Source organism: Oratosquilla oratoria, chromosome 22 (assembly GCF_046742065.1).
Source record: "Oratosquilla oratoria isolate Oo_2021 chromosome 22, ASM4674206v1, whole genome shotgun sequence".
Taxonomy (NCBI): domain Eukaryota; kingdom Metazoa; phylum Arthropoda; class Malacostraca; order Stomatopoda; family Squillidae; genus Oratosquilla; species Oratosquilla oratoria.
Window position 1 is genome coordinate 42,662,277 of NC_134798.1, and position 12,500 is coordinate 42,674,776.

The following is a 12,500-nucleotide window of genomic DNA, read 5'->3' on the forward strand; positions in this document are numbered from 1 at the left end:
CTCACTCTATCCAGCCTAGTAACCCATACCATATTTCTCAGACATTTCATCGCGAACACATTTACACTATTACGTTCCATGTTTCTGTCCTATACAGTGCTGTCGGCACAATCACCCCTTCATACAATCTTCTAGCATCCATTCCCAAATGTCTATTTCTCATTACATTTTTTAATCCCCCCGAGGCATTTACTTGCTTCTCTCAGTCTACATTCTACCTCCATCTCCACTCCTCTCTTTCCCGCCACATTCGCCCCCAAGTATCTAAAGCAATCAACTTCCTCCAGCCTCTCTCCCATAATACTTCCAACAACAACAACAATAATAAAATAAATAATAATAATGATAATGATAATAATAATATAAATAATGATAAGAAAATAATAATAATAATATCGATAATGATAACAAGAAAATAATAGTAATGATGATAATAATAATAATAATAATGATGATGATGACAATAATACTGTTTCAATCAAGAACACAAAACAGCAAAACACCCCCAGGACCTTCCTGAAGGCGACTTCACCGAACTCACCTGCGCCAGCTTGTCCATGCTGATACTCAAACTCTTGGACTTCGGGACGACACTACGCGCTACACTCTGCGACTCTGGCGAGATGAGCGGTCGTGTCTGGTGATGGAGATGTCCGCTGTCAGCGCCTGCTACAGCGATCTCACCTGCTACAGCTGCGGCAGCTGCTCCTCCTCCGCCTCCACCTCCTCCTCCTCCACCTGCTGCTTCCCCGCCTCCTGCTGTGCCTTCTCGGTCACCGAACTGGCGAGGGATGCGGATCATAAGCCCGCTCCCCTCGTGGGATCGGATCCTGAAGAAGGGGAAGAAGAAGAAAGAACCTGTTAGTGTCTGGGTTGCAATCGAGGGGGGAGGGTCGTCGGGGGGGATTTTGGGTGGGAGGGGAGGGGGGTTTGGAGTGGGAGGGAAGGGGAGGGGTGTTTGGAGTGGGAGGAGGGGGGGATTGGGAGGAAGGGAATGGGGCTGGAATGTGGCGGGAATTAGAGGGGAGGGAGGGAGGAAGGGCTAAGGTATGGAGGGAAAGGGAAGAGGAGAGGAAGGAAGAGGAGGGAGGAGGATGAGAGGGAATGGGAGGGGAAAGAAAGGGAGGGGAGAGGAGGGGAGGGAATGGGAAGGGATGAGAAGGGGGAGATAAGGAGGGAATAGGAGAGGATGGGAGGGAAGAGGAGGGAATGCAAGGGAAGGAATGAGGAGAGGAAGGGAGAGGAGGGAATTGGAGGGGAGGGAATGAGAGGGGAAAGAAGAGAAAGGAAGAGGAGAGGAAGGGAAAGGAGGGAAGGGGAGGGAATGGAAGGGGATGGGAAGGAAAGGAAGAGAAGGGAAGGAGAGGATGGCAGGAAGGTAATGTTTAAAACTAAAATCACCTCATACACAAAGTCAAATGTTATATATTTCATTTGCTGTCGCCAGGCGATTTTAATCACCTGGCGACAAACGCTTTTCCGTTCTCGATGACCCCGTAGACGATAACGATCATTTATATATTTTTGTGCCGTCAGATTATTTATTTTATTTGTTTATCGTTATTATTATTATTTAAAAGAAGGAACTCTTTCCACGCTAGTTAAATGTCAAGAAGGATAGACGAAGAGAACACCAAGTAGAAAGACACGAATAAATATAATAAGGTAAATTGAGATAAGTAAATCCAAAGTAAATGAATTAAATAAACTAAAGTAAATAATTAAACAAATACATAAATAAGTAGATAAACTAATGAATTAGTTAAATATACAAATAAATAAGAAAATGAAATTCATAAGATAAAGACATAATATACAAAAAAGAAAAGAAACCAAACCTACTCCACATCGTCTTCTCGAAATTCCATTATGTATGTATATATATATATATATATATATATATATATATATATATATAGATATATATATATATAAACATATATATATATATATAGATAAAAGGGGCGAGGGTTACCGAACTCGCCACGGGTATAGTTAAGTCGCCCCACGGTGGTTAATTCGTTAACAACGACGATACCTGGGTCATTAAGTCGTCAGAGACGTGACGTCAAAGGGGGTGTTTATTGCAACAACAACAAGGCCTCCCGTGTAATGAAGGCGTGACCACCCTCCCCCCTCCCCCCTCCCCCCTCCGCTGACCATGATTACTAAGGCTCTGGCTATGGGAAAGATTTTGAAAACATACATACATACATATGTGCACACGGACATACATACTCTACATACATACATATGTATACACGGCCATACATATTGTACATACATACATTCATATGTACACACGAACATACATACTGTACATACACACATACATATGTACACACGAACATACGTACTGTACATACATATGTACACACGAACATAATACTGTACATACATAGGTACACACGAACATACATACTGTAAATAGATACATATGTACACACGGACATACTATACATACATACATATGTACACACGAACATACATACTGTCCGTACATACATATGTACACACGGACATACATACATGCATAAGAAAGAACTTCTTTCCCCTTATAACGTTGGGGTGGGGGGAGGGGGCGAACAAACGTAAAGTTAATGATATCAAATCTGTTGTTTACCTGCACGAGAGCAAACACACTTAATTAAGCTCATAACGGGTTTCCTGTTTTCTTTCCTCTGCGTCAGCTCAGGTGTCTTTTCTCGTCGAAAATATCGCTCTGATATGAAAAGAGTGGTTAAATGAGTTTCAGTTTTGTATGAAGTTCCGTGTGTATGTGTGTCTATATACGTGTATATATATATATATATATATATATATATATGTATACATATGTATATACATATATAATTCCTGGAGTGTTGTGAAACTAATTTTGGTCCACCCTGTTTGTAGATAAAACTCAAAATTTGAGTTTATATTTACTACACAAAACGTATAGTTCATTACGTATCAACAAAGAGGATTCTTATATGTCCACACACACACACACACACACACACACACACACACACACACACACACACACACACACACACACACACACACACACACACACACACACACACACACACACACATACAGGCACACACACCACGTACGCACACACACACACACACATACAGGCACACACACACGTACGCACACACAACACATACACACAAAAATCACGTACATACACACAACCATAATACTCCACGCTATTACATAGCATACGAGTAAACACACAACCCGACCCGACTATAAACACAGAGGAAGAAAACACAGTAAACCCGTATACACATTACTAATGCAACAGAGGTATGTTGCACGCTAGCAACCGGCCTATATATCCTTCTTCCCCGAAGGAAATTGCAACATCATTGCACTCGCTGGCACAAGCAACACTGAAACCGCCCGTTGGATCTTATCGGCGGTTCCGCCACTCTGGACCCAGCTACTGATAAGCGGATGATGTCACCTCCAGAAGAATGACCAGAAACATCGTTCGATAAAAAAAAAAAAAAGGAATAAATAAAACATAGAATGTTGATAGGTTTACAAATTTAGAAATGATGATGATGCGGAGGAGGAGGAAAAGGAGGAGGACGAGGAGGAGGAGGAGGAGGTAAAAGAGGAGGAGGAAAATGAGGAGGACAAGGAGGAGGAGGAGGAAGAAGAGGAAGTGGGCAGTAGAGGGTCGAAGGGCGGAAAAGGCAGGTGAGAAAAGGAGCGAGGAGGGAGAGGAGGGGCGAAGAGGGGGAAGGAGGAGGGGCGAGGAGGGGCGTGGAGGGGGCGAGGAGAGGGGCGGCGAGGTCCCAGGGAAGCCCGAGGACCGAGAACCCTGAAGAGCCAGAGACCAAAGGCTCTAATGAATAAGAAATGAAGACCCCGAAGAAGAACAAGAAGACCCCGAATGAGGCGGAGACCAAGAACAAAAGGAGGAGATGGGGGAAAGTCGAAGGAGGGGGAGGGGGAAGGGAGAGGGGGAGAAGGGGAGGGGGAGAAGGAAAGAGGGAGAGGCAAGACCAGCAGAGGAGTAAGAGGTCATTACCGCCAAAGGCATAAGTCGAAGCGAAATCTCAAGTGGAACTAAAACACTCGGCATGTATTAATGTGCTTGAGAGAGGGATATATATATATATATATATATATATATAAAGAGCCCATATTCGGAATTATAAAGGAAACTAAGAAGAAAGTTAAACTTATATTTTACGGCTAATAGCTATAGCCCTCTTAAGAAAAGTACCTGTTCTTTCCTGAAGAGGGCTATGGCTATTAAATGAAATATAGAAGTTTAACTTCTTAGTTTCCTTTTTAATTCCGACTGTGGGTTCTTCGTGCGTTTCACAATTGTGCTACTACATTTCGCCCCAGTGATATACATTTTATATATATATATATATATATATATATATATATATATATACATATATATAATAGTAGTTAAAACTGTAAAATTGTATTGGAAAATGGTTTAGATTCAACCCCTTTTTAAGTAATACACTAAAAAGCTGCACATATAAATTTCGAAAAAAGAGGTAAAATTTCACTAGTTTTCCTGGACATTTTATGTACAAGTCTTGAGCACATAATACGCCACGTTTAACATAAAAAGGAAAGAATCCACGTACATAAGTCTACGGATTTATACATCAATCTTTCACGGTACTAAGCATGTTAAAGATACGAACGGTCTTTGATATAAACACAAGATTCTTCTTCTATAAGGATTTTTTTCAATTGTTTAAGAAAATAATATTTTTGGAAAGGCGTTAGCCAGAATGAAAACATTAAATCATTAAGGTTCTCTATCGCCAACATTGTTAAAGTGATAATCAATACAGGATTTTTGGATTTTTTTTAAGGCCTTTCTAGCCTTAAAGTAATACAACTTAAAAAAGTTGTATTATATGTTATTTTGTGAAAGGTTGTTACTTAAGATATATGATTTATTAATTTTTGTCCCTCAAAAAAAAAGGCATTTTTAAAATATTTCGTTCACAAGCCATCATACAACATTTTCTTGATCGAACACTTTTGGAAGGTACGACAACACTTATTGCAATTGCACAAGGTGTCGAATAATATATTTTCTCCCAATTCTTGTCACATTCTTCTTCGTTCTTTCTGTAAGAAAGAGAAAGAGAGGAAGAGAACGAATCCTCGTGACGCCATCACAGGTTTGCAAAAAGTTTCGAGTCGATTCCAAAAATATGAAAAAATCTCGAATTTTGTCGATTTGCTCACGGTTTTTCAAGGATTTGATTATGTGTGGCCTGGCGTCCACTCAAAAGCCTCCTCTTTATTTCTCCATTTATTTATAATTCATTTATACATTTTCATGAAACATAAGCAATTGTGAGACTGTCTAGATGTATTGAAACTCGGATCATGTATAACATAAGGAGAGATAGAAACACAGAGAGAGAGAGAGAGAGAGAGAGAGAGAGAGAGAGAGAGAGAGAGAGAGAGAGAGAGAGAGAGAGAGAGAGAGAGAGAGAGAGAGAGAGAGAGAGAGAGAGAGGGACAAAGGGAGAATGAAAGAGAAAGAGAGAGAGGAGAGAAAGGGGGAGAGGGGAAGGAGGGAGAGAGAGGGAAAGAGAAAGAAATAGAGAGCGAGAGAGAGGGACAAAGGGAGAAAGAAAGAGAAAGAGAGAGAGGAGAGAGAGAAAGGGGGAGAGAGAGAGGGAGGTAGAGAGATAGAGAAAGATTGAGAAAGAAAGAGGGAAAGAGACAGAAAGTGATAGAGAGCGAGATAGAGAGAGAAACAGAGATAGAGAGGAGGGACTGAGAGAGAAAGAGAGAGAGAGAGAGAGAGAGAGAGAGAGAGAGAGAGAGAGAGAGAGAGAGAGAGAGAGAGAGAGAGAGAGGAAGAAAGAGGGAAAGAGACAGAAAGTGATAGAGAGCGAGAGAGAGAGAGAAACAGAGATAGAGAGGAGGGACAGAGATAGAAAGGAGGGACTGAGAGAGAGAGAGAGAGAGAGAGAGAGAGAGAGAGAGAGAGAGAGAGAGAGAGAGAGAGAGAGAGAGAGAGAGAGAGAGAGAGAGAGGAAAGGAGGGAGAGAGAGAGAGGGTCAGGTAGTGGGCAGACTTGTTTTGTTCTGTCTGGGAAAATGTCAGTCAGACAAGAAAGGTGAATGAGGAGGGGAGGGAGAGAGGCAGGCAGTGTGGGTGTAGTGAAGCGAAAGGGGGAGAGGGGGGAGAGAGGGAGAAGGGGGAGAAGGGGGGAAAAGGGGGAGAAGAGGGGTGGACGTGACGCTGAGAGCGTGACGGAAGAGGAATATAAGAAGAGAACGGGAGACGCCAAAAGAAAACGGAATGTTGGAATAAGATGGACAGCTTGCTGAGACGGTGAAAGGCTGGCTGGGCTGAAGAAAGAGGAAGAGGAAGAGGAAGACAGGAGGAAGGAAGTGGGGGGAGGAAGAAAAGGAGGCAAAGGCAGGAATAGGAAATGGCGAAGGGAGGAGAATGAGGAGGAAGAGGAGGGTAAGGAGGAGCAGATGGAGGCGTAGGAGAAGGAAGAGAAGATGAGGAGGAGGACGGAAAGAAGAAGAGAGGGAGGAAGAGGAGGATGAGGATGAAAAGTAAGAGGAGGATGAGTAGGAGAAAGTGGGAGAGGATGGAGGAAGAGGAAAAGTAGGAGGATGAAGAGGAGGAGGAAGAGGAGGAAGAGGAGAAGAAGAGGAGAAGAAGAGGAGAAGAAGAGTAGGAGGAGTAGGATTAGAGGGAGGAAAAGGAGAAGAGTGGGAGGAAGAGGATGATGATGGTGATGAAATGTAGGAGTAGGAAAAAGTGGAGGAGGAAGAAAAGGAAAAGAAAGGAGGATGAAGAGGAGGAAGTGAAAGAGAATGAGGGGCGTCTGCCTGGAATCCTTTAACTTAAATTCCGTTACCTGTATACCGAAGCAAGCGGCAGTCACATTTACCCGTTGAAGATCGAACTCGCTCCATCGTGACAGTGTACACACACGCACACATATGTACACAACGCACACACACTATATATATATATATATATATATATATATATATATATATATATATATATATATATATATATTCTGCTTATCAGCAGACGATTCTATTCTGGTGAGGGATACTGCATCACGACACGTCACTTGATCTAAATATCAAGGGCTTTTTCCCCCTTTTAAGGAGGATAGCCAGTCAAGTCACGCATCTACTCGCACCCATTCCACGCCCACCCACCACCCTTTCTTCCCTCTCATCTCTGCCCCTCGTGGATGATGGGTCATCCCTGTCTCCCGCCCACTGCCTGGACAACCTTTCGATGATATGCTTTAACGTCACAAACTCCCCCTATCGGGAGGCTAGGACGGTGCCCCTCACAGAGGACTTTGTAGCGTGGAATTGAATGAACTACGCCTTTGGTCCAACTTCGCCGGTGGCGGGGTTCGAACCGCCATCCCCTCGACCTTCGCTTCAGGGGTCGGCGAGGAGAGTTCTTCCGGGCGGAGGAGACGGCTAACTCAGACCTTCTGGGGCACTGGAAGGACGACCCTGGACGTAGTGTCTTCAGGGGTGTTCTCTGGAAGGCTTCCAGGGAGGTAGGAGACCTTGACGATGTTGGCCCTGAGGAGAGTTGTCCAAGATCTCCTGACGAAGGAGGACCGAAGAGAGTCTTGTACTTGGAGGTCCTGTATGACAGACGTCTGAGAGGATTGGGTCCACGCCGTTCGTCTCCAAAAGTTCGTCGACTTCGCTATTTCAAGCTACGGCTCCAGTATACGAGTTTCACTGTTTCCACATGTTCATATAAAGAAATCAGAAAAACCGGAGACTGATCTTTTTTCCAACCGGTAATGTAGGCAGAGCCTGCCGACCACTCTGCAGAGACAATAGTTTTTTTTTTTTTTTTAATGAGGTGCCCCAGACACCGTTGCCGGGCTGCCATGTTGGCTGCGGGTTCTCGTGGAAACGCACACGAGGTGAGAACGAGAGGAAGAAGGAAGGACGAAGTGTCCTTGAGGAGACCTTCCTGACGTAGATGTCGTCGATGAGAACCTTCTGCCGCAGATGTCCACGAGGACCTCTCCATGTCAGTGGCAGAATGCGAGAGGACGAAAGAAGGACAAAGGGTCACTGATAAGACCCTCCTGACGTAGGTGTCGTCGAGGAGATCCTCCTGCCGCAGGCGGCGTCGAGTAGAACCTCTCCAGCAAGAAGGTGAATCGAAGGACGTTCATGGGTCGGCGGGTAGAAACTACTACGTCTTTCACTCGAGTCACCGCGACCTTCGGGTCGTCGTAGACAAGACGACCCTTCCTCCCACGTGCGCCGGCGAGGTCCCTGAAGACGTCCTGAGTTCGGTGTCGGACGAAGAAGAAGGACATCCGGATGGTTGATCGTCCCGGATGGCTGGTTCCTTTGATTCCTTCGGAGGGGCAGGTCTCAAGTAGCAGGCCAATGGTTGTGATGGTTGGAAGGGGGAGGGGGAGGACCCCTGTACCTCATAGGACTAAATATGAGGTATGAGGTCTTATGTATTGAAGGATGTGGGTGCTTACGTAACCATGCGTGGGTGCCCAGCTATGCGGAGGTGGGTGAGGATACATCCACAGGCGGGGAGCCACGTGTTTGGAGGTGCTGTACATTGTCAGAGGTAACCAGCGCTTCTATCCTTAAAGGCAATATTGCAACGGAGAGATCAGGTCATTGAGGTGGCAGAGGAAAAAAAAAAAAAAAAAAAAAAAAAAGAGGGACAATAGAAACTAAAAGCGATCATCAATGTTTCGTTACTCTGGTCCGAAGGGGGGTAACCCTGGTCCGTTGGGGTGTCACTACAGTCTCTCCAACCTAGAAAATATTCGATGGTGGGTGCCAACACATTAAGGTTTGTTTGTTTGCTTGTTTGTTGGTTAGTATGCAGTCCAATACATTAGCCAAGTCCATTTACATGTTTACAGATGAGCGTTGCCCCACAAGCATAAATCTTGGTTCTCTCTCCTTTACTCTCTTCTCTCTTTCTCTCTTTTCATAGGATATAAAGAAAAAGGAGAGAGAAAAAGAAAAGAGAGTAGAAAGGGAAGATGGGACAGACTGAAGGAGACGGAGATAAAGAGAGGTGTGGGGAAAGAGAGGAAGAGAAGAGGAGAATAGACGACAAAGGGAAAGAAGAGAAAGAGAAAAGTTGAGATTGACATCAGCCTTTTCCTCGTCGATCAACCGCTCGACCGACGGATTAACCGACGGATTACCGGCCTCGGGAACCTTCCGTTGGATCGACTGACCGTCCAACTAACCGTTCTCCTGACCACAGCATTTCGTCTCGACTCGAGAGAAAAAAAAAAATAAAAATAAAAATAAAATAAAAATAATAATAACTGATAAAAAGTAAATAAAATAAAATAAATATAAACCGTCCTACTAACCATCTACATGTCCTACTAACCGTCCATACCTCCTACTAACTGTCCATACGTCCTACTAACCGTCCGTAAAACTGACAATCCACACATCCTCTTAACCCCCGTACCTCCTACTAATCGTTCACAAGTACTACTAACCGTCCATAAAGTCTTAACCGTCCGTATGTCCTACTAACAGTTCACATCTACTCTTAACTGTACATAGCGTACTCGTCCGTACGTCCTACTAAGGGTCCACACATCCTACTAACCGTCCGTAAGTACTACTAACCATCTCGACGTACTACTAATCGTCCGTACATACTACTAACCGCCCGTATATTCCACTAACCGTCCTACTGTTCGTACTGTAGACCGGTTACTAACCGACGCAGAAGGATAGACTTCCTGACCCTAACATCCACGGTGACGCACCTCAATGTTTTGATTCTGGTTGGCGCCAGGCGACTTTATTCAGCTGAGGGAGGTGGGGGATGAGGAGGAGAAAATGGGTGAAGAGGAGGAGGTAGGTGAGGAGGAAGAGGAGGTGGGTAAGGAGGAGGTGGGTGAGGAGGAGGTGGGTGAGGAGGAGGTGGGTGAGGAGGAGGAGGAGGTGGGTGAGGAGGAGGTGGGTGAGGAGGAGGAGGAGGTGGGTGAGGAGGAGGAGGAGGTGGGTTAGGAGGAGAAGGAGGTGGGTGAAGAGGAAGGGGAGGTGGATGAGGAGGAGGTAGGGAAGAAGAGGAAGAGGGGAGAAGTGTAGGATGAGGTGGGGAAGAGGAGGTAGGGGAGGAGGGGGAAGAGGAGGTAGGGGAGGAGGGGGAAGAGGAGGTAGGGGAGGAGGGGGAAGAGGAGGTAGGGGAGGAGGAGGAAGAGGAGATGGGGAGGAGGAGGAGGAGGAGGAGGAGGAGGAGGAGGAGGAGGCGATGGAGGAATAGTGGAGGACTCTGGGTGAAACGGGGACTTGATAGAGCGAGACCCCTCAGCTGAAAGAAATCGCCTGGCGACGGAGGGGGGAGGGGGAGGGGGGAGGGGGAGGGGGGAGGGAGGTAAAGGTCCGGCTAAGTATGTTTCTATGTTGAAGATGTTGCCCGGAAGACAACAAATCCTCTTCCCCTCCCCTCCCCCCTCTCCTCTTCTTTCCCACCTCTCTTCCTCCTCCTCTTCTCTTCTCTTCTCAACCTCTTCCTTCCTCCCTCTCTTCTTGTCTTCCCTCCTTTTTTCATTTTCCTCTTCTCTTCCCCCTCCTCTTCTCTTCTCTCCTCCCCCTCCTTCTTCCTCCCTCTCCTCTTGTCTTCCTTCCTTTTTTCATCCCCCTCTCCTCTTCTTTCCCACCTCTCTTCCCCCTCCTCTTCTCTTCTCTCCTCCCCCTCCTCTTCTTTTCCCTCTTTTTTTTCTTCCCCCTCTCCTCTTCTCCCCCTCTCTTCCTTATCCCTTCTCTCCTCCCGCTCCCCTTCTCTTCCCTCTTCCTCCTCTCACCCTTCTCCCCCTCCCCTCCCCCTCTCTCCCTTCTCCCCCGTCTGCCCCCCTTCCCCCTCACAACCACCAGAAATTCTTCCTGGGAAATATGTGTGTAAATTGTGAAACAAAACGAGAGAGAGCTTCGCCGTCTACCGGCGCTTGTCCGGGGACTCCCGGTGGCCAGAAAGGGGGAGAGGGGGAATGGGGGGGGAGTGCGGGGGGGAGGGGGAAGGGGGGAGTGAGGTAAAAATCCAGAGGGGAACTGGAACGGGGGTGGGGGGGAGTGCTATCAAGTGATGGCGGCATACTGGGACAGAGCCGCAGGTGGGGGGGAAGGGGGGAAGAGGGGGGAGGAGGGAGAGAGGCGAAGGAGGATAATGTATTGTAAATAGGGAAGAGCACACAGTTGTCGAGGGCTGAGGAAGAACGGAAGAAGAGACGGAGGAAGAGGAAGAAGAGGAAGAGGAGGAGGGGTGACAGGCGATGGAGAGTGAGATAGAGGTGTGAGGAGGGTTGAGGGGATTAGTTTGAGGGGAATGAGGGGAATGAGGGCAAAAGGCTGAGGAGGTTCTGAAGGAATATGAGGCCCCTTCCGAGGGGAAGGATTGCTATGAGAGGTCCTCCGAAGGGGAGCTGGAGAGAAAGAGAAAGAGAGAAAGAGAGAGAGATAGAGAGAGAGATTGAGAGAGAGAAGGGGAATTTTATTACGAGTGTAAAGCGCCTCCAGGGGAGACCAAGGTACTTAAGAGGTCTTCGGAACGGAAGCAGGAGGGAGGGATTGGAGGAAGGGGGAACGAAGTAATAGGAGGCAGAGGGGAAACGGGGGAGGGGGAGGGAAGGGGAAGGAAGGGGAAGGGAGGGGAGGGAAGGGGAAGGGAATGGGAGGAAGGGGGATAGATTGGATGGAGGGAGCGAAGTAATAGGAGACATAGGGGAAGCAGAGGGAGGGGGAGGGAGGGGAAGGGAAGGTGAGGAAGGGAGATGGACTGGAGGGAGGGGGCGAAGTAACAGGAGGCAGAGGGGAGGGAGGGGGAGGCAATAGGAGAGAGAGGGAGACAAGAGAAGGGAGGGGAGGGAGGAGGAGGGATTGGTGGGAGTGAGTGAAGTAACAGGAGGCAGAGGGGAGGCAGAGGGAGGGAGGGCGAAGGAGGAGGAGGGAAGGGAGGGAGGAAGAGAGAAGTTTTGGTCCGGCAAGGGTTGGGAATGGGAACCTCAGGGATGGGGGAGTCATGCAAACATCAGGGAATGATGAGGGTAGGGCAGGGGCCTAAGAAGACAGGGGTAAAGAAACGAGGAAAGAAAGAGAGGCTACCCACCTAAAGCCCGGAAAAATTCTTGACAGGTACTGGAAACTGACAATGTTAAAATGGTGGAGGTGGTAATGGAGGTGGAGGTGGTGGTGGAGGTGGTAGTGGTGATGGTGGGGATAGTGGTAGGTGTGGTGGTGGTAGTGGTGAAAGAGGAGCGGCGAGAGGCTAGTAGGCGAAGAGGAGAAGAAAGGAAAAGGGGGTTGGTGAGAGGCTAGCTACCTCGGGAAGACAAGAAGCTTCCGAAAGATTGCGGAAGCCGAAGAGGGTGGCTCCCTACCACACTGTGACGCCATTTAAAGATTTCATTCTGGCTGAAGGCCAGTTGATTTTATTCAGGTCTGTGGTTGGGTGGGGGGAGGAGGTAAGAGGAGGGAGGG

The 12,500-nt window shown here is 47.0% G+C and overlaps 1 protein-coding gene across 9 annotated transcripts in view; it reads right to left on the reverse strand.

The window, feature by feature from the left end:
- LOC143037493 (uncharacterized) overlaps nucleotides 1-12,500 on the reverse strand; it is a 516,293-nt gene that overhangs the window by 61,056 nt on the left and 442,737 nt on the right. For all 9 annotated transcript variants that reach the window (XM_076205796.1, XM_076205803.1, XM_076205799.1 and 6 more), the window contains one exon: nucleotides 542-830. In XM_076205796.1, the coding sequence (XP_076061911.1) occupies nucleotides 542-830 (289 nt within the window). The remainder of the gene's footprint in view (nucleotides 1-541; nucleotides 831-12,500) is intronic.